Raw genomic sequence first — 23,151 nt, 5'->3', positions numbered from 1 at the left:
CCCCAAGCTCCTGGGCTGCAGGTTGTAACTCGCATCTCAGTCCTTCTCTCTCACCTTTCTCAGGAAGATTTTCCACGGGAAGATAAAGGCATTTCTCCTCTCGAGCTCTCTTTTCTAAGAATCCTCTCTCCTCACCTTTATTGCAGAAGTCAAAAGAGAGAGATTAGTGTGAATAGAAGTCAGAAGGGAGAAGAGCCCACAGGAGTTTTTCTCTATAGTCCTCTGGGAAGCTACTAGCATTTTCTTCCAATCAGATGTCTCCAGCACAATTTAACTGGTTTTGGAACTTTAGAGAAAGTCCTCACCTCTTCCCTGTTAATACCCCATCCTTCAACTCCTTAGGGGCTTTCTCCTCTCTGAAATTTGAGCTTAAATTTAATATATAACGTTCTCATGGAAACTGTGAGCCTTCTCTTTTTCTGCCCGCCTTGGCTCTGTTTAAAAAGCTAGATTCAAGCTATCATCAGAACATGCCTTTTAAAAACAAAATTTACCAGGTTATACAAGAGAGATAAAGTGAAGAATGGATGCCCAGGAACCTGGGCACATTGCAAACCCTTATTTGTTATAACCTGAATGTGGTGAGACGGTTATTAGGTAATATTAAGACCAGAGCACCCACCTCTAGTAATCAGTCCAGGGGCCATGACAAAAGTTTTTTCTACACTAAATAAGAGCAAAAGGACAGTAGTAAGGTTTTTCATCAAGCAAATGATTTAAATATAAAAATATATCCTTTATGACTTTTTTTTAAAAGAATGATAGTGATAATAGATAGCAAATGTTGTGTGCGTTAGTTTTTAAAGTACTTTCTCGGTAAAACTAAAAAGCTGGTAATCCTAAATTGGTTCTCCTTATTTTATTTGTTTACTTTATTGGGCTGTGAAAATCACAAGACTTACTGGACTAAAACCTACTGCTTCTCCAGCTGAGAAGGCCCTCCTGAAACCTCAGGGGAAGTACCCCTAAGAAAGAACTTCCCTCGTTTTAAAGAGGGCCTTCTGGAGTAGCATTTTCTATTTTTAACCTTGTTTTTTATTATTGGGGTAAAATAACATCAATTTCAATTTACCATCTTAACCATTTTTAGGTGTACAGGTCAGTGGCATTAAGCACATTCACATTGTTGTGCAACTTTCACCACCATCCATCTCCAGAACTTTACCTTCCCAAACTGAAACTCTGTATTCATTAACACTATTAACATTCATTAACACCTATTCCCCCTCCCCTTAGCCTCTGGCAATCGCCATTCTTTCTTCCTTTTTTGTTTTGTGAGGAAGATCAGCCCTGAGCTAACATCCATGCCAATCCTCCTCTTTTTGCTGAGGAAGACTGGCCCTGAGCTAACATCCATGCCCATCTTTCTCTGCTTTATGTGGGACGCCACCACAGTATGGCCTGACCAGCGGTGCATCAGTGCGCGCCCAGGGTCGGAGCCCCAGGCCACCAGCAGTGCAGCGCGCGCACTTAACCGCTACCAGGGCCGGCCCACCATTCTACTTTCCGTCTCTATGAATTTCACTACTCTAGGTACCTCGTATAAGTGCAATCATACAGGATTTTCTCTGTGTCTGGTTTATTTCGCTCAGCATAATGTCTTCAAAGTTCATTCGCATTGTGGTGTCAGAATTATATTCGTCTTAAAGGCGTTTTTAACCTTTTTGACAACTCTGTTTGTATTGAAGCTCTTTCAACAATAGGATGGCTGGTAAAAAGGCAAGTCTTGCCAGCTTTCTGTATTTACTCATCTGTAAAATGGTTCTGAGTTCTGTACTATCATTTAAACATATCCAAGCGGGTGTCACAAACCCACGGGATCTAGGGACGTGAGTGGTAAAGCAAACTGGAGACAGGCTATGGTGAAGCACAGAAACCTGCTCTCTTGTAAAAGTGGCCACTGCTACTCACTTCCAATCCATATTTCCAATATGTAATGTAGACCCAGTATTGCATGCAAAAATCTCCTGATTTTCATGCATTAGTCAATGCTGTTGGGTCAAACAGAACATATTTGCAGGCCAGACCTTGCCCACAGGCCATCAGTCAGCAGTCTTTGCTGGGGCTTAATAAAGAGCTGGTTTTAGTGTGGTTTCATTCATTCATTCATGCAATAAAGGTTTACTGGGTTTCTCCTACAGCCTAGGCTACACATATAAGCAGGATATGGTTTAAAAAATATATGATAGGAGAGACATAAATAGTTGCAGCATAAATCCTGTAACAGAGCAAAAATAATGATCATCATTTATTGGGCACTTCCTATGTGCCATGAAGTTTTTAAGAACTTTACATGTATTCACTCATTTAAGCCTCACAACAACTCTATGAAGTAGGCACTATTATTGTCTCCATTTTACATATGAAAAGACAAGCACAGACCGGTCAAATCACTTGCCAGGTGTCACACAGCTGGAAAGTGCTGAGGCAGGATTTGAACCTAGATTGGTTCCAGAGCCCAAGGTCTTGACTGGAAGAGGGGCACGAAGTGGGGTGGTATAGGGTTAACCTGTGGACCTATAAAGACTTTCAGAAGAGGTAACTTTTAACTTGTCTTGACAGATGATTTCAGCAAACACGACCGCAGGGCAATCCAGGCAGAGAAAATAATTTGAGCCAGTGATCGAACACTCGGATTGGCAGGAAATGAGTCTGAAGAGGTCGTAGGGTCTCCAATGCCATCTACTCAACCGTTTGTTTTCAGGTGAGGTATCAGCTCATCGACAGCTTAACTCTCAGTACTAACCGCGAGAGTAAGAAAGGTGTAGAAGCAGAGGGGCGTTTACAAGTTCCAGAGAGCAAAGCGCGCCCTGAGTTCTTCCGCACGAGCCCCTTCGCCGCCCTGCCCACGACCACCTTCAGGGACTACAAATCCCGTCATGCAGCCGGGGCGCGCTGGAGTCCCCGTGGCTGGTCCCTCCCTCCGCAGGCCCCGCCCCTGGCCCCGCCCCTCCCTCCCGCAGCCCCCTCCCACCCGGTCAGCCCCGAAGAGTTGCCCGGTGGCCGCGGCAGACGGAAGCCGAGCGAGAGCCTCGGCAGCGGCGGGATGGGGGACTCCAAAGTGAAAGTGGCCGTCCGGATCCGGCCCATGAACCGAAGAGGTGAGAGCCGAGCCCGCCCGGGGCCGCCGCGGCAGAGGCGGCAGGTGCCTGGCGCGCCCTTCCCTTCGCCCCGGCCGCCGTGTGGGGTCCGGCCGGCCCCGCCCCTGGAGTCCGCGTTGGGTCGAGAGGGCGGCCCGCGCACCCCGAAACCCTGTCCCGCGCGCCCGCCCCGCCTGCGCGGGACGCCCCTCCCCTCTCCCGCACCGCGTCCTGGGGCGCCGCGGGCCCCACGTCCCGGCCCGCTGCCCCTTCCGCTGGCGCGCCCGCCCCGCCCCGCGCCCTTTCGCCCTTTCGCCCTCTCGCCTCCCCTGCCCTTCCAGGAGGGCGCCCTCGTCCCTTGCCCCGGCTCGCTTCCTCCTCCTCCCACTCCTGCCCCTCGTCCCGTGCCTCCGCGTCCCCCGCTCCCTCCTCGCCAGCTGTCAGAGCAGCCCCCGCCCCGTGGGTCCTCACCCTTCTGGCCCGACCGGCACAGGCAGGGACCCCGAGGCCCCACGGCTCTGCCCCCGTCGCCCCAACCCTGCACTTCTGTGGCCCGCAGCAGGAAAAATGGCAGGGAGTTTGGGTTACTCCTCCTGAGAAAGCACTTAAGTGCAGAAATCCCTCATCTTGGTTTTTCACTTTATGTTCCTTTAACCTAGACGGTCATAAAGAGTTATAAATACTTTGAAGTTGTGTAGAAGAGATGAACCTCACCCCCCTCCCCGCTTTTTTTGACTGTTGAGAAAGTTTTGTTTTTGCTTTAAGTCATACTCGTCATCCCTCAACAATAAATACTTTAAGTGCCAAGATTCTTGTGAAATTGTATCTTTCAGACATTCTCTCCATTCTGCAGGGAGGGTAGAGAAAGCAGATAAACCGAGTACATTTTAAATCCTCTTTAGACAGTCAAATGGAATGGAGAGAGCCCCAACTTGAAGTCCGACGAGAAGGTGGGCTGGGCCTTGGCTCTAATACTTAACTAGCAGTGTGAGGGGGCAAGTTACTTTAAATGAGATAATATATTTGAAAACACTTTCTCTACAAGGTTATATTATTGGGGTCATTATTATAGTCCCAGGAGATGACTTTTCGGTTGATAGAAGACTCTTAACTAGTCAGAATCATGTTTAAGTACCAGGATCATTTTCTAAGTCGTCTCCGTTCATAATCAAGTGTTAAGTGTATGTAGAAATTATGAGTTTTCTAATTTTTCTTTGCTGTCTTTTGTATATGTTGAAATATACAGATCAGTCAGTTGACTTGTGCTTTGTTAGTTTGTTTTTCTCTCTGAAGTTGGTTTCTCTCTTCCCTTGGGGTTACATGTTACATTGGAGTTGGTGATTCCTTCTGTCCTGCTAGGTCAGCTGAAGGCTGTCAGGTGACATAGAAGAGTTTTTCCCTAATAACTTAAACTAGTACACGTTTTGGGTCTTCAGTCTTTGCCTCACTAGTTTCATGCTCTTGACAAAATGAAAGAACTTAGATAAACTCTGAAAGTTTTCAAAAGCTTCTGTTCTTAAGTGTTCAGGCATCTTTATTTAAATTCACCTCAAGTTTATTACCATCACAATGATTAACAAAAATCCAAAAAACAAGCCTCATAAAACACTACTTATCTGGGGTTTGATTCTGAAAGGATGATTTCAGCACATTCTTAAAATTTCTTTTTCACAAAATCTTGGAAATGTCAGTGCTAAAAAGAGGCAGCTAACTAACCACCACAAAAGACCTATCTCAGATAATTAGAATCCTTACCTCTTCTGCTCCCCCCATGGGTTTCAGTTTTTTAGGGGAAGTACTATCCTTTTTACTTAAAAATTGCCATTAATTAGATTGTAATAGTTGTCGGTATCAGTTTCGAGGAGTGTATAGAATAATAATTTTAGCTGTAGTATGAATGTTAGCTGTTTCTTTGGCTGAACTCATTTTATTTATTTATTTTATTTATTTTTTTTCTATCAACCTTTTTATTTATTTATTTTTAATTTTTGTTTATTGCAGTAACATTGGTTTACAACATTGTAAAAATTTCAGGTGTACATCACTACACCTCCACTTCTGCACAGATTATATCATGTCCACCACCAAAACACCAGCTAAAACCCATCACCACACACATGTACCGAACCATCCCCTGCACCCCACCCCCCCGCAACCACCAATCCAATCTCTGTCCCTATGTGTTTGTTTATTGTTGTTATTATCTACTACTTAATGAAGGAAATCATACGGTATTTGACCTTGTCCCTCTGACTTATTTCACTTTGCATTATACCCTCAATGTCCATCCATGTTGTCACAAATGGCTGGATTTCATCGTTTCTTATGGCTGAGTAGTATTCCATTGTGTATATATACCACATCTTCTTTATCCATTCGTCCCTTGATGGGCGCTTAGGTTGCTTCCAAGTCTTGGCTATTGTGAATAACGCTGCAATGAACACAGGGGTGCATGTACCTTTACAAATTGGTGTTTTCAAGTTCTTTGGATAGATACCCAGCAGTGGAATAGCTGGATCATATGGTAGTTCTAACCTTGATTTTTTGAGGACTCTCCATACAGTTTTCCATAGTGGCTGCACCAGTTTGCACTCCCACCAGCAGTGTATGAGAGTTCCCTTCTCTCCACATCCTCTCCAACACATGTTGTTTCCTGTCTTGTTAATTATTGGCTGAACTCATTTTAAAATTAAGGTTTACACATAGATCCATTACCCTTTAAATAGAAGTGCATTATTTGTGGTAAACTACGTCCTCATTCGTTTAGTGCCGTCTCTTATCTAGCCTTATATTTCCTGAATGCACGTGGACTTCTTTTTTCAGTGATTACCACAGATAATTAAAATTGGTTCTATTTCTATTTTGTCATGAAGTAGTCATTTACATAAATGTAGAGGTTATTATGGAATACAATGTAGTGGAGCTATGAGCTGGTGATTTTTAAACTATCTGTCTGTCTATCTAGGGTTTGTTTAAAAAGGCTAAAACAGAACCATATTCCTTTCCAGTAATTTTGAAAAGAATTATATTACTTTGATCAATTATTACTTCTGGGAAAATTAATGTATTAAGCAATAGTATATAATTATGACAAATAGTAAACTTTTAGTCATAATTGTTTTTCTCTTAGCATATTAGTACAGGATGCAACCTCAGAGATCACTCTTCACAAATAAGTGTGAGATGAGAATGGGTCACTGGGATGATGTAGTATTACTGTATAGACTCTGATATTTGGAATCACGTTAACTACCTTTTGAGGAAAATCTGAAATTTGCAAGAAGGTTTTAGTGTACCATTAAGTTATTCATGTGATTCAGTATCTGATTGTGCTTAGGTGTTAAGGTAGTTAGTTGGTTTATTATTTAACATTTATCATGGAAGTGAGAGCTTTTCAGTATTTTTGCTAAATTATATGTGGGTTTGGGAAATTTAGTTACTTGAACATTAAGCATTAGGCCCTAATTCAATAATAACAAGAGTTGTAATGGCTAATGAATATGCTTTTGTCAGGAATATTTTCTTGTTATACATTTTAACATTATACAAATAGGCAATAAAAAGGGAAAACTCTCCAACATTCTTTCATCTTAACAATTCAGACTCTCATTTTCTTATTTCCATTCCAGTTTGTGTTCACATGCATATGTAATTTTACATAGTTTTAATATTACAGCTTGTATTTTTGCTTCTCTTCATCTGAAATGTGAACTTAAGCTAGAGAAAAAGGGGGAAACCTGTTTTGTCATGAGATCTTGAAGTTCTATTTGTGGATATTGTTTGTCTTGTCATGTTGTCTTTGAGGCTTGTACATCTCACCAGGTAACTCTGCTTGTGTTCTTCTATGTACTGTAAAGAACACTCGTTCATACATTATTAACCAATCTAATTATTAAATGAGCCGAAAGTTTCACAAGCATAATTGATGGTACTAGTTAGATCAGTGACACTCTCTCCTGTTCTGGGATTTGATGTTTTATAACTTTAGGTGGTTTAAAAAATATTTACTATTTATTGAGTGCCTGCCAGTTGTCTAGCTTGTATTAGATAGTATGGGATCTTATTGCCTTTCCTCAAGGGGCTTCTCATGTTTAAATATGTATAAGATCAACTACCAAAATAAATAAATATGTATAAAAAGTGTTTGGAAAATACCTTTGCTGTCTCCCTAGCCTAAGGTGATGAAACCAGAAATAACACTAGAAATTTAGCTAAAGAGAAAAACAGTGAAATGGGTTATTTCAGGTGTTAGGAAGCATGGACAATAAATTTATTTCAGCAGGTATTTCTCATTGGTTTGCTTTGCATTTTTACAATACTTGATGCAGTGAAAGACACCAAGAAAGACACAAAGAAGAATGTGATGTCTGATAGAAGTCAGTGCTTAAGTAAATCACGGTCTGGTATCTCAGTGGAAAGACTATTATATAGCCATTAAATATGATGAAAGTCAAAATCGTTTACTAAGAAAGACTGTTTTCTATGTTAGCAGAAAAAGCAGAATGTAAAATGGTGTATGTAATTGTGTGATTGAATCTACTATTATGATTATTGCTATGTAAAAATGTAAACAGGAATGGGCAAGGGCTAGAAAAAAACATGAAAAACTGAGATTGATTGTTCTTGCTGGGGGAATTTTATTTCCTGAAAACTTTCTGTTAGTGTTGTCTAGTATTGTAGTGTTCAGTTTTTTAAAGTGCGCTTTATGGTTCATGCTCATAAGGAAATGACTGTCATGTGAAAAGATAAGATTAAAAGGTAAACACCTATAGCAGATTGCTAGTTATGGAGTGCCAGGTTGAGTGACAGGGAAATACAGGAGTTTAGAGGTGTGAGAGATCCCTGCAAGCCTCGTGATTAGGGAAGGCTTCCCTGGGGCCCGAGAACTTTGGTTAGACTTGGAGGAAGGAAGCTTTGGATTGGAATGGATGCATGGTGGGAGGGCAGGGGGAACATTGGTTCTTTGAGGAGGAAGTATGGCCTGAGAGTGAAGGCACAGAGACACGAATGAGCCAGGCAAGTTTAGGCAGCAGAGACAAGATTAGCCTGCCAGAAAGGAGGCTTCTGTGAGGTTGACTAGAGAAGGATGAGATTAGAAAGGCAGGGCAAAATTGCAGGGAGCCCTGAATGCTAGCTAGGCCCAGAAGTCTGGGTTTAGAGTGGCTGGTCCAGGTGCTATATTTAGTGTTTTAGAACTTCGTAGGGGTCTCGGACGCAAGTATGAAGGAGAAAGATTCCCAGATCTCAGGGGAAGATGGAAAGCATGGGTAGATAACTGATTCGGGGCATAGCCTAGCAACATTTAAGAGCGCGTGGTGAAAACGAAGCAATGTGAATAGGAAGAATGAGGAGGCTGGTGAAAACCAAATAGTGAATCAAGAGATGAGGTAAAACTAAAGAAGAAGGAGGAAGCTTAGAATACCCTGGCAGTCAGTGAAGAAACAGATGATCCTTAGGAAATGAAGGGGTAGGGTAGGGCAGGGCGGGAGAATCTGTTTGGAATAGGAAGGTGTTTTTGATCCTGAGAGCATTGGTGGTTCTTAAGCCTCCTCAGAGATAACTGATGTTGGAGTTACGGATGACTGTGGATGGAAATTTTTAACATATTTTCTAAAAGAGAAGATACTTGTTTTATTAGCATCTGCTTGATATGCTAATGGAGAATGAGACACACGTCTATTACAACACTTTTGTTTCTACTATCAACTCAGTGATTGAAATTGGGATTTATACACATAGGACCAGAGGCTTTTGGAGAAGAAAGTACAAGTTTATAAAATAAAATAAAATTTGTTTGAATTGGCATTTACTTTTACCCCCTCACCTCCATAAAACAATGACTAATGTCTAACTTTTCCGCTTAAGTTCTGAAGATGAAAGAAACCACTGACAAAACTATTTGTTAAGCAGACGAATTGAGATGGTTATTGAGTGGAGATGGATTTATTATTGATCTCTATGCTTACTGATCACATTCCCCTTGTGTTCAACAGAGCATGTTTTAAAAAAAAAAACTTGGCCAAGATACGCAGTACAATCTGTGGGGAAGTATGTGACACTAACTGGTCTGTGGGACACAAATCCGTGATTTAATTGGTATTGGGCTTTAACTCTCAGAAGCTGTAGATATCTTTAAAAGATGGTATTAATTAGCCCATGCAATTCATCACGTGTTGATTGAGGAAAGAATAGCCACTTTTTAGGAACTGTCTATTTGTGAGCTACAGAGTTGGTACTTTTTATACCTTATTTTATTCTTCAAACAAAACTTTGAAAGGTAGTTATAGAATTACTATTTAACAGAATCTCAGAGAGGTTAACTCCCCAAATTACAAAACCAGTATTTTGGAGCCTGAATGTCACCTACTTTGCCATTAAAGCCTGTGCTTTTACTGCTGTAGTGGATATGATGATCTTTAAAGGGACCTTGCATTCCTGAGTTTACATAATTTTCGAAGATGTGCAGCATACACGAGAAGCATAAGTCATGATCTTTGACCGAAGGAGCTCACTGTCTTGTTGGTAATAAGAGATGCACAGATGAGTCAATTATAAGAATATGTGTACACAATGCAGTGATGACAGTGCATTATGAATTAAAGAAATGAAAGTAGGACTTGAGAATGATGAGGAATGAATTGAAGACAGTGGGCAAGGAGGAAGGCATGGCAGGTGCGGTGCACAATATGAGTTGTTGGAGTTAGCAAAACGTGGATGTAGGAATTAGCAAGACATTTGCAAGAACAGTGAGGAAGTTAGCCTGACTTCAGGAAGGAGACAGTATCTGTATAATTAACAGTTGTTGAGAGGTTACTATGCACTGACACGGTCCCAAGCACTGAACTAGATTATTTCAGTTAATCTTCACAACAATGCTAGGAAGCATTTACAGTGTAACTCCATTTTACAGATGAGAAAAGGGGAACTTAGACGAGCTTAGCAACCTGCCCCAAATCACATAACTGTCAAGTGGAGAAATGGGATTGAAACCTAGGTGGTTCAACTTGAGAGCCCCAGCCCTTAAATTCTGTGCTTTCTTGGAAAAGCTGGAAGAGTACAGGGAGTGGGAGTGATGGAAGTTGGCCTTACTGAAGTAGAGAGGTTTGTGGGGAGTAGAGGAATATGAAGTTATTTAGGTGAGGTACAGGCAGATTCAGAAGGGTCTTGAACATGGTTTGAGGAGTACAGTGGCTATAGGTTTTTGAATAGAGCAGTGGCACTGTTAAAGTGATGATTTAGGAAGATGAATTAATCTATGTGTCTTTACCCTGCTTCTAAGCTAGTAAGTTAGCTTGCTTGTTTCATGTGTGCTGGTAGAAGACCTAGGACTTCTGGGTCAGATGACTTCCTCATGGCACAGCAAGCTGTGTGAGCAGTTCCCTTTGTCTGCAGGTCCCATAGGGGTGACATGGAGGGGTCCAGATGGATGCTGTGCAGGCAGTGGGTTTGCGTTGCATCTGAGGAACACTGAGCTTGGGGAATCCATTGCTCTTAAGCAGTAAGCAAGCCTGCTCTTTGTCCCAGAGGACTTTGTCCCTCAAGGTTGCTGGCTGCAAACACATTCCTGCAAGATAGACTGGGTAAAGAGCATTTATGGCCGTGTATTCTAGATATACCCAGCAAGAACATGTCAAGGTGGTATGAAAGCAACTGAAATTTAGAAAATATAGGAAGACTGCAAAGCTGATAATTTAGATGACTAAGTGAATGAATGCTGGTGAGATCAGAAGTATAGCAGAAGCAAGTTTTAGGGCGGAGGTGTAGGAAATGATGAGTTCTGTTCTTGGACATTCAACAGTATTTCGTCAGTGCTTATCATGTGCCATACCCTGCACCTACAACTGTAAGATATAGTGCATACCTGGAAGAAACGCAACAGACTTGTTGAGTTTTAGGTGTCTGAAGTGCAGCCAAGTAGATGGATCCAGAAGGCTCTTGTATATATGAGTCTGAAACTAAGGGACTGGAGATATGTTTGTTATTACTATATTTAGAAGATCTCATACCAAAATTAAGGCATGTGTGAAGGAGGAGGTCACAGAGGCCAAGAAAAGAGACATAAGGGGAAGCAGGTGAAAGTATTGTTGAAATCCAGGGAGAAAAGCATGTCAAAGAAGGAATGATCAGTAGTCAGATATCCCAGGAATGGCATCAGTGATAACCATGATAACGCTGACTTGCGGTCAGGGGGTTTGGCATCATGGCAGTCAATGGTAATTTTCAGAAGAATACTTTTGACTGAATGAATTAGTGTTGGTGTGTTGGTAGTGGGCTGAGAAATAAGTGGGCATGCCCATATGGAGACAGTGAATGTACGTGAATATTCTTTCAGGAAGCTCCACGTAGAAGGGAAGGGTAAAGAGTGATATTTAAAGGTGTGCTTAGGAACAGGCCATTTTTTAAAAAAATCCGGGAGAAGATTTTTGAGCGTTGTTATAGAAAGAGAGAAAGAACCAATAGGAGAGGGAAAATTTTGAAATATTGGAGGAAGAGGATAATTATATAATGAGAAAACCCTGGAGTGCTTAATTTTCTTGATGAGATAGAATATGAGGTTATTTATTGAGAATAAGAATTGGGTTGGCTGGGATCTTCAGAGTAGTGAGTGTTTAGAAATGTGGTTGAAGGACTCTAACCATATTTTGTATCTGTTGAGAGCAGTGAGGTCATTCCTTTGAAGTTTTTTTTAAAGATGTAATTCACATATCAAAAGTGTACAATTCAATGGCTTTCAGTATATTTGCAGAGTCTTGAAACCATCACCACTATCCAATTCCAGAACATTTTCATCATCCCAAAGAGAGACTCGCCCACTAGCAATTATTCTCCATCCACCCCCTACTCCCCCCCCCCCCCCCCCGGGCCCCGCAGCCCCTGGCAACCACTAATCTACTTCTTGTCTCAAGGGATTTGTCTATTCTGGACATTTCATATAAATGGAATTATACAGTATGTGGACTTTTGTATCTGACTTCTTTCGCTTGGCATAATATAGTCAGTGTGTGCACATTGTAGCGTGAATCAATACTTCATTCCTTTTTAAAGCTGAATAATAGTTTGTGATATGGATATGCCACATTTTGTTTACCCATTCATTAGTTGATGGGCATTTGGCTTGTTTCCACTTTTTGGTTATTATGAATAATACTGCTATGAACATTTATATATACATTTTTGTGTGGATGTATACTTTCATTTCTCTTTCATTTCGTATGTATTGCTGGCTCATATAGTAACTAACTTTTGAGAAACTGCTGAATTGTTTTCCAAGCTTCCTGCACTATTTTGCATTCCCACCAATAGTGTATGAAGGTTCCAATTTCTCCATGTCCTCGCCAGCACTTGTTATTGCCCCTCTTTTTTGATTATTGCCATCCTAGTGGGTGTGAAGTGGTATCTCATTGTGATTTTGATTTGCAGTTCACCAATGTCTAATGATGTTGAGCATCTTTTCACGTGCTTATTGGCCATTTGTATATCTTTGGAGGGATCTGTATTCAAGCCCTCTCCCTATTTTAAAAATTGAGTTGTCTTTTTATTATTATTATTTTTTGGTGTGTGTGAGGAAGATCAGCCCTGAGTTAACATCCATGCTAATCCTCCTCTTTTTGCTGAGGAAGACCGGCTCTGAGCTAACATCTATTGCCAATCCTCCTCCTTTTTTTTTTGTCCCCCCAAAGCCCCAGTAGATAGTTGTATGTCATAGTTGCACATTCTTCTAGTTGCTGTATGTGGGACGCAGCCTCAGCATGGCCGGAGAAGCGGTGCATCAGTGCCCACCCGGGATCTGAACCCCGGCCGCCAGTAGCGGAGCGTGGGCACTTAACCACTAAGCCATGGGGCGGCCCAGTCTTTTTATTATTGAGTTGTAAGAATTCTTAATATATTCTAGATACCTGTCCCTTATCAGGTATACGATTTACACATGTTTTCTTGGTTTTGTGGGTTGCCTTTTCATTCTCTTAATGGTGTCCTTTGAAGCACAAAAATTTTTCATTTTGATGTGGTCTACTTTATCTGTTTTTTTCTTTTGTTGCTTGTGCTTTTGACGTTATAGCTGAGAAACAATTACCTAACCCAAGGTCGTGTGGATTTGTGCCTATGTTTTCTTCTAAGAGTTTTATAGTTTTAGCTCTTACATTTAGGTCTCTGATCCATTTGGAGTTAGTTTTTGAATGTGGTGTGAGGTAGAGGTCCATTTTCATTCTTTTGCATGTGGATATCCAATTGTCCCAGCACCATTTGAAAAGACTATACTTTCCGCATTGGATTGTCTTGGCACCCTTGTTGAAAATCAGTTGACTATAAATGTGACAGTATGTTTCTGGACTCTCAATTCTATTCTGTTGATTTATGTGTCTGTCCTTATGTTAGTACCACACTGTCTTGATTACTGTAGCTTTGTAGTAAGTTTGAAATTGGTGAGTATAGTCTTTCTATTCTGTTGTTCTTTTTCAAGATTGTTTTGGCTGTTCTGGTTTTTTGCCTTCTAAGTTTTTAAATACCTATTTCCTAGCCCTCTGAAGTTGATTAGTTTCTTGAATATACACATTTTATGTTTTGGGCCACATAGATTAATTATTTTCGTACTATAACTTCTTTTCCCCTTATCAGGCATACTGTCTTGGATCTTCCTTCATTTCTCAGTCTTTTCTTTAGCCATATTAGAGCTCAGTTATATATGTCTATATTTTTTTTGGTGAGGAAGATTCACCCTGAGCTAACATCTGTGCCAGTCTTCATCTATTTTGTATGTGGGTCACCGCCTCAGCGTGGTTGACTAGTGGTGTATGTCTGCGCCCCGGATCTGAACCTGCAAACCTGGGCCATGGAGCTCCGAAGCGGAGCTCGTGGAACTTAACCACTATGCCACAGGCTGGCCCCAGTATATTTTTAATTATTTTATTGAGGTCACATTGGTTTATAACATTGTATAAATTTCAGGTGTACATTATTTTATTTCGGCTTCTATATAGACTGCATCATGTTCACCACTTAAAGTCTAGTTTCCATTCGTCACCATATATATGTGCCTCTTTACCCCTTTTGCTCTCCTCCTGCCCCCTACCCCTCAGTTACATTTTTATTTTTTATTTATTGAATAAATTTTCATGTTCACTGGTAGAACATAAAAATAGGTGATTAGGATATTTTATATATCTCTTACTGGAAAGTATACTACCAATTTGGTTTTTTACCTATGTGGCATCACATAATTTTTTTTCTCCCTGGGTCAGTGGCCTCAAGGGGGTCCCAAGCAACTTTATAAGTATAGTAAAGAAGTATGTCATAGTCTGTATTCTGCCAATAAGAGTATTGTATTGTAGTTGGGAAAACAAGTCCTTCATACATGAAATATCAGTGATGAATATTTTATTCATATGAGCATGCATAGACATGTAAAAGTATTAGGCATGTGGCACAAATTAGTTGAAAATGGAACCATATATAGCATGCAAAGTTTGCAATTTAATTAAAATGTGAATCTTACAAATAATTTACTATTTTCCCTTTAAAAATGGACCCTCGTGAATTTAAGAGTAAGTCATATTTAGCTTTTTAGAAACGTGACCGGTAGGTAAAGGGAGGTACGTTTATATTTCTGAGTAGTAGAGTTGGTTTGAAAATTATTATTAATTTTCTGGAGAATTACAAAAGCAGGTTACTAAATGGGAAACTCAGAATTATTTTGTCCACACTGAGAATGATGCATTTCCCCAGATGGAGCATGAATTATGTAAAGGGAGTCTCGCAGGCCCTGCCTGTCTTTTACTATGATGTCATTGAGGAATGAGCCACAGCTGATTTATGCATTGAAGAAAGACTTGTTTCAAATTATTGTTCACTTCTACAGGTGACTAATTTGCTGGCTGAATGAGCTGAGTTGTCAGCTGTAGATATTTCAGTATTCATCTTGAGGAACTTGACCTAGAAAAGGGTCCTGTTTGGGCAATAATATGGGATCTTTAATGTTAGTGGAGTAAATTTCTTTTCTTTAAGGACTCATGAACACATCAAAGCATTCATGGTTCTGAGTACTATAAAGCTTGATTAGTCATGACGTGTTACTTAACCTTAAGATCACTCTGGTTTTTTTTTTTTTTTTTTTATAATTTTATTTATTTATTTTTCCCCCAAAGCCCCAGTAGATAGTTGTATGTCATAGTTGCACATTCTTCTAGTTGCTGTATGTGGGACGCGGCCTCAGCATGGCCGGAGAAGCAGTGCGTCTGTGCGCGCCCGGGATCCGAACCCGGGCTGCCTGCATCAGAGCGCACGCACTCAACCGCTAAGCCACGGGGCCGGCCCAAGATCACTCTGGTTTTTTATTGGTTTTCAGACATAGTTCTAGTTAAATCCCAATCTCATTATTTTAGGCTTTACTAGGAATAAACTGTTGTCCATGTGTTCCTTATTATAATAATGATGAATATTTAGTACTATTTTTTTTATTGTGGTAAAGTTTACATAACATAAGGTTTACCATCTTAAACCACTTTTAAGTGTACAGTTCATTGGCATTAAGTTCATTCACATTGTTGTGCAACCATCACCACCATCCATCTCTAGAACTTTTTTTGTCTTGCAAACCTGAAACTCCATACCCATGAAGCATCACCTCCCCTGTTGCCTCTTCAGCCCAGCCCCTGGCAACTACCATCCTACTTTCTTTCTCTATGAATTTGACTACTCTAGGTACCTCATGTAAGTGGAATCATACAATATTTGTCCTTTTGTGACTGGCTTATTTAACTCAGCAGAATGTCTTCAAGGTTCATCCAGGTTTTAGCAGAATTTCGTTCCTTTTTAAGATTGAATAATATTCCGTTAAATGTATATACCACATTTTGTTTATTCATTCATTGATGGACACTTGGGTTGCTTCCATCTTTTGGCTATTGTGAATAATACTTCTATGAACACGGGTGTACTTGAATGCTGTTTTTGCAAAGGCAATGCATAGCAGCTGGGTCCTTATCTTTTTAATCTAAGTATTGTTCCAAACTAAGAGGAAGATGTTTATCTTTTGGATTTTTGTTAGATGTTTTTTTAAAAAAAAGTTTTAACATTTAAAATTCAGATTAAATTTAAGGCCTAAATTTGTTACTGCTGTTTAATCACTGCTTTGCTTTCTGAGCAGTATAGAGCAAGTAGTTTTCCATGGAGAAAGTGTCATGTTTAGAATTTTGTAGCAGTATAGTTTAATTCAACCAACTAGTAACATTTGATGGTATACTCGCTATAGCATTTTATATTAAAGTGCTTTTCAAATATCTGATCCTTAAACTCTTCAAATCTCACTGCTTTTATTTGCTTGGGTGTGTGTCCTAGATGTTCCACCCATATTCTAAATAGTCTTGTGAAAAGCCTTCTGTTAACGTCTATCCATCAGTCAGCAGAGTCAGGGTGGAATTTTGTTTGATTACAAAACTGAGCTAATGAAGTGAAGATAGTTGTTTGTATTTAAAGGCCACTTTTGATGGATGTTAAATATAGGGACATTTGTAAGTGTCGCAGTCTTGAGGAAAAAATGAGTTTAGGTTGGATATTAGGTGATTCTTTGTCTCATATAGGATTTTCCAGGGATTGGTTCCTTAATCATTCCATTTAATGCCTCCAAATTATTAGTTGTATCTAGTGAAGTCATGAGGCAGAGGAGGCAGGAGCCTTGAAGAGGATAGGGGAAAAGCATACAGATATGGAAGGAAAATATTTGGATTTCTTCTCAAAGATCGTTTGAAATGAAGGCAGAGCACTTAGTGGAGAAAATTTTTGTTTTGTTTTGTTTATTGCAGTAACATTGGTTTATAACATTGTATAAATTTCAGGTGTACATCATTATACTTCTATTTCTGCATAGATTACATCATGTTCACCACCCAAATACTAATTACAACCCATCACCACACACATGTGCGGAATTGTCCCTTTCGCCCTCCTCCCTTCCCCCTCCCTCTCTGGTAACCACCAATCCATCTCTGTCTCTATGTGTTTGTTTGTTGTTGTTATTATCTACTACTTAATGAAGGAGATCATATGGTATTTGACCTTCTTAGTGGAGAAAATTTGATTTGCAATTTTTCAGGCGTGCTTTCTAAATGTATACTTCTGCATACAGAGCTATACATGCAGCTCCTCTGCTCAGACAAAATGTTCTTGCAAGAAACTAATAACTAACTTTGTGGTGGGTGGTGAGATAGTAGATTCTGAGTCACAGTACAGTTTCCGGAGAATCCATTTGTGTATGATATAGATTTGACTGTAAGGGGCCAGCCAATATAATATGGTCATTACCATTAAAGAGTAATATTAGCAAAGTATGATGATTGCAAACTTTCTTGAGCTCTGGGTGTAAGAAAAGGAAGAAGCAAAATTACATGTTTGCAAAGTTTTTGCAGTAAGGCTGAGACTTTCTTGTATCGCTTCTATGATAGTCTAGAGTGGATTTAAACACAAAGCATCAGAAATAGACTTTAGTACTAGTTGACCACAGTGGAACATTTGCCTTTTTGGGGTTAGTCTTCCATATGTGGGTAAAACATAGCTCTACAGATTTCTTTTCAGTTCTTTTAGTCTGAAAAATGTATTGGCTAAAAGTACTAAATTTTTGGTGCTTCTAGAATATATCTTTGAAAACAAATGTAGAATAACTGATATGAGAAAAGTTAAGTTGTGACACGTACAGGGAGGGAAGTTTTTGTTTTTGTTGTTTTTGCATTTGTCTCAGTTATATAAGGTAAAAGGAAAAAAGAGATGACCTTTCCTGGCAGTGGAAATACTCTTAACTTATAATAGTATGACATTGACCTTTGGCCAAGGTTCTTTGGGAAATACAAAATAACTCCAATGTAATGCAGCTCCTTTCCTTAGAGTTTATCTTTTGGTGGTGGAGATAAGGCAAACAGAAACAGTTTCATACTTTGGGGCAGAAAAATACAAGAATATAAAAATATGAGAACATAAACATTACGTGGCCTATACTTTTTGAAAAAAAATAGCTTTGAGATCTAATTCACATATCATACAATTCAACCAGTCCATTGGTTTTTATCATACTCACACAGTTCTGCAACTATCAACACAGTCAATTTTAGTACATCTTCATACCCCCAATAGAAAATCATACCTGTGTGCAGCATGGTGACTATAGTTAATAATAACTGTGTTGCATATATGAAAGTTGCTAAGAGAGTAGATCTTAAAAGTTCTCATCACAAGGGAAAAAAATTTTGTAACTAAGTATGGTACTGATGTTAACTAAACTTATTGTTATTGTTTTGCAATATATACAAATATTGAATCATTATGTTGTATACTTGAAACTAATATAATGTATATGTCGATTATACCTCAATTTAAAAAAAAAAGAAAACCATACCCATTATCAGTCACTCCCTACCCCTAGGCAATAACTAGTCTATTTTCTGTCTCTTGTTTGCCTAGTCTGGACATTTCAAATAAGTGGAATCATATAATATGTGGTCTTTTGTGACTGGCTTCTTTCACTTAGCACATGCTTCATCCATGTTGTAGTAAGTATCAATACCTTATTTCTTTTATTTGCCAAATAATGTTCCATTTTATGGCTATACCACATTTATCCATTCGTTAGTTGATGGACATTTGGATTGTTTCCACTTTTTGGCTATTATGAATAGCCAAATAATAGTGCTGTGAACATTCATGTACAAGCTTTGTGTGGACCTATGTTGTCATTTCTCTTGGGTATATATCTAGGAGTGGAATTGCTGGATCATATGCTAACTCTATGTTTAACCTTTTGAGGAACTGCCAGACTGTTTTCCAAAGTGACTGCACCATTTTACATTTCTGTCAGTGATAATATGAGGGTTCTAATTTCTCCACATTCTCACCAACACTTGTTATTATTTGTCTTTTTGATTATAGTTATGCTAGTGGGTGTGAAATGGTATCTCTTTGTGGTTCTGGTTTGCAGTTCCTCAATGTCTAATGATGTTGAGCATCTTTTCTTCTGCTTATTGGCCATTTTTGTATCTTTTTTGGAGAGATAACTATTCAGGTCCTTTGCCCATTCAAAAGTTTTTTTTGTCTTTTTATTATTTGAGTTCTAAGAGTTCTTTATATTTTTAGATGCAAGTCCCTTATTGGATATGTGATTTACAAATATTTGTTCAATTCTGTGGCTTTTCTTTTTTTCTTTTTTTTTTGTGAGGAAGATTAGATAACATCTGTTGCCAGTCTTCCTCTTTTTGCTGAGGAAGATTGGCCCTGGGCTAACATCTATGCCCATCTTCCTCTACTTTATATAGGATGCCGCCACAGCATGGCTTGATAAGCAGTGCATAGATCTGTGCCCGGGATCCAAACCTGCGAACGTGGGCTGCCGAAGTGGAGTGCACGAACTTAACCACTAGGCCACCGGGCTGGCCCTGGGTTGTCTTTTTACTCTCTTGATGGTGTCCTTTGAAGCACAAAAGTTTTTCATTTTGGTGAGGTTCAGTTTATCTATTTTTTTCTTTTGTTGCTTGTACTTTTGATGCCTACGAAACCATTACCTAACCCAAGGTGATGTGGATTTTCCTTGTGTTTTCTTCTGAGAGTTTTATAGTTTTAGCTCTTACACATTTATGTCTGTGATCTGTTGGACTTAAGTTTTGTGTATGGTGTTTATTCTTTTGCGTGTGGATATCCAGTTGTCCCACCACCATAGGTTGAAAAGACTATACTATACTTTCCCCATTGGATTGTCTTGACACCATTGTCAAAATCATTTGGCCATAAATGTTTCAGTATATTTCTAGACTCTGTGTTCTGTTGATCTATATCTCTATCCTTCTGTCCTTCTAGTAGTACCACACTGTCTTTTTTTTTTTTTTAAAGATATTTTTTATTTATTTATTTATTTATTTTTTTCCCCCAAAGCCCCAGTAGATAGTCGTATGTCATAGCTGCACATCCTTCTAGTTGCTGTATGTGGGACTCAGCCTCAGGATGGACGGAGAAGTGGTGCCTCGGTGCGCGCCCGGGATCCGAACCCGGGCCGCCAGCATCGGAGCGCGCGCACTTAACCACCAAGCCACGGGGCTGGCCCCACACTGTCTTGATTACTGTAGCTTTGTAGTAAGTTTGAAATTGGTGAGTGTAGTCTTTCTACCTACAAGTGAGGTAGAAAGTTCTTCTTTTTCAAGATTGTTTTGACTGTTCTGGGTCTCGCACATTTCTCGTGCAGAAGTTCTTCTTTTTCGAGATTGTTTTGACTGTTCTGGGTCTCGTGCATTTCCATGTAGATTTTAGGATAAGCTTGTTAATTTTTGTAAGAAACAAAAGCCAACTGGGATTTTGATAGGGATTGCCTTGAATCTTGTAGACCAACCTGGGGAGTATTGCCATCTTAACAGTATTAAGTCTTTCAATTCATGAATATAAGACATCTTTCCATTTATTTAAGTCTTTAGTTTCTTTCATTAATGTTTTGGAATGGTCAGTGTACAAGTCTTGTACTTCTTTTAAATTTATTCCTAAGTGTTTAAATCTTTTTGATGCTATTATAAATGAAATTATTTTCTTAACTTTGTTTCTGGGTATTTCATTGCCAATGTATAGAGAGACAACTGATTTTTGTATATTGATCTTGTATCCTACAACTTTGCATAACTTGTTTATTCTAATAGTTTTTTAGTGGATTCCTTAGGATTTTCTATATACAAGATCATATCATCTGCAAATAGAGATAGTTTTACTTCTTTCTTTCCAATCTGGATGCCTGAGTTTTTCTTGCCTGAGTGCCCTGAACAGGACTTCTAGTACAGTGTTGAAGAGAAGTCGCAGCAGTAGATGTCCTTGTCTTAATCCCGATGTTAGAGGGTAAGCGTTCAGTCTTGCACCATTAAGTGTGATGTTAGCTGCCGGTTTTTGTAGATGCGCTTTATTAAGTTGAGGAAGTTCTCCTCTATTCCTAGTTTGTTGAGTGTTTTTATCATGAAAGAGTGTTGAATTTTTGTCAAATGCCTTTTCTGAAATAAATTACTTTAAGAAATGACTATTTTTCCTGTTTTTTTCTTTTTCTTTCTTTTTTTCCCCTGCAGAAATTGACTTGCATACCAAATGTGTGGTGGATGTAGATGCAAACAAGGTTATTCTTAGTCCTGTAAACACTAATCTTTCAAAAGGAGATGCCCGGTAAGTTAAGAAACAATGTTATGATCAATGGATTTTTAAATGACTGAAAGCAACAATGGCTGCTGAATTGAGTTCAGTTTAGCAAGTATTGAATTCTTACTATGTGGAGACATACTGCTGTCAAGTCGAAGAGACGAGGTCTCTAATGTGGAATGCCTAAGTGCCAGAATGAGTGTTGTGGATAGTAATTGTGTTAGAAGCTCAGAGAAGAGAGCTTAGGTTAGATTGTGAAGTAACTGAGGAAGGCTTCTTGAAGCAGATGATCCTGGCTGGAGGATTAGGTAAGGTGTAATTGGGAAGAAGTGGGGTAGAAAGGGAAGGCTTTCAGGTTGTTCCTCAGCTTGGGTTGCTTTTACTTCTGGCAGTTCGAATCCTGTTGGTCAGTCAGAGCACATTTCAAGTGCTGCCTTCTTCCTGAAGGCATTCCTGCAGCCCTCAGTAATTCCTCCTCTTTAAATCCATGTAAACTATAATCTGTGCTACCATATTTAATTATTATATATTGTTTTGGATTGTTAGTTGTAGCTTCACAGTAGAATTTAAGGTCTTGAAGGGAAGGGACTCTCTGTCAGGAGTTGAGGATGAATACTTGAGCATTGCTTCTGAATTTGGTTGATAGTATGAACGAAAGGGAGGGCAAGAGGGTGTAAAGAAAGTTAATTTGGGGAAGAAGGAAGAGATTAATTTGGTTTTCCTTGGTAAGTGAAGGGAAATTAATTTAATTAAATAAGCTGGGATCAGATTACGGGAGACCTTGAAGGCAGACAAGGAAATTTGGCCTGTATTTTTGTGGGTAAGATGTCATCTTTGACAGTTTTTGAATAGTGTGATTAAGGAGGTAGATTAGGAAAAGTTGTCAGTTGGCAGTGTAGAAAATGGGTCAAAATGGGGAAAGAATGGGTCAAAGTGGGGAAAGACTGGCTTTTTGTAGAGATCAGCCATATCAGAGATGTTTTTGTACTGACCCTGGAAGTGGAGAGCCCAAATTAGAGAGGCAGTGCCTGCCGTGATGCTTTGCACAAAGTAGATACTTCGTAAATACTTGTAGAAACAGTGTTGTATATGGAAACACATACAGAAGGCACTCCATAAATGTTCTTTTGAATTGTGTTGAATTGAGTTGAAAAGAGCACTGGACTTGGAGTCAGCAAATCTGAAATGGAACCCCTATTTAACTGTGTTATTGTAGCTAGTTGTTTTTAACTTTTTTGAGCCTCATCTGTATGATGCCTGCCTTATCAGTCTCACAGAGGTGTTTTCTGAAGATCAAATTAGTGATTGTTAAAGTGCTTTGTAAAGTGTTCTCTAAATGTTCAGGTTTATTGTTATTGATGTAGGGAAGAAATTTCTTAAGCATGTCTAGGATGTGGGTACTATCAGCTATGCTGGTATTAGGGTATGAAGGGTATAGATGTGTCAGAAATGATCCTGGGATTTTGAGCCTGCTAATTAAATGACCTATTGTCCTGAGTATTAATTGAAATCATTAATTTTGGGGCCTGTTCATTGCTCTTAGAATTTTCAATCTGGAGACTATTGTTTTATTTGGAAACATGGGCGCCTCTGAACAAATTTGGAGGCAATATCCTATGTTAGAAAGAGTGTGGGCTTTATATATAGACTGACTTGGATTCAGATTCTGGCTTTGCCACTTGCTAGCGTGGTTATCTACCTGTGTTCCTTATTTATGAAGTGTTTTAGTTTACTACTGCTGTGTAACCAATTACCTCAAAAGCTTAGGGGCTTAAAACAACAATAATCATTTATTATCTCATGGTTTCTGTGGGTCAGTTCAGACAGGGTGCAGCGGGAATGGCTTGTCTCTGCTCCATGCTGTCTGGGGCCTAGTTGGAAGACTTGAAGCCTTGGGGCTGGAATCTGGAGAAGGCTCAGTGGCCCAAGTGTGATG

At 39.5% G+C, this 23,151-nt stretch overlaps 1 protein-coding gene across 3 annotated transcripts in view; it reads left to right on the top strand.

Moving 5' to 3' along the window:
• Positions 1–2,973: 2,973 nt before the first annotated feature.
• Positions 2,974–23,151, top strand: part of KIF13B (kinesin family member 13B) — a 192,544-nt gene continuing 172,366 nt past the window's right edge. Inside the window, exons 1-2 of one of the 3 annotated variants that reach the window (XM_087437381.1) lie at positions 2,974–3,101; positions 21,149–21,242. In XM_087437381.1, the coding sequence (XP_087293507.1) occupies positions 3,047–3,101; positions 21,149–21,242 (149 nt within the window). In that variant the 5' untranslated portion in view covers positions 2,974–3,046. Of the gene's footprint in view, positions 3,102–18,529; positions 18,614–21,148; positions 21,243–23,151 lie in introns of those variants that run through there. The other 2 variants (XM_087437382.1, XM_087437383.1) reach the window with 2 other exon arrangements.

This window comes from Ceratotherium simum, chromosome 12 (assembly GCF_057802395.1).
Source record: "Ceratotherium simum simum isolate JZ-2026a chromosome 12, ASM5780239v1, whole genome shotgun sequence".
NCBI lineage: Eukaryota > Metazoa > Chordata > Mammalia > Perissodactyla > Rhinocerotidae > Ceratotherium > Ceratotherium simum.
The sequence above is the reverse complement of the archived record's forward strand: the minus strand, read 5'-3'. Positions and strand labels throughout refer to the sequence as shown.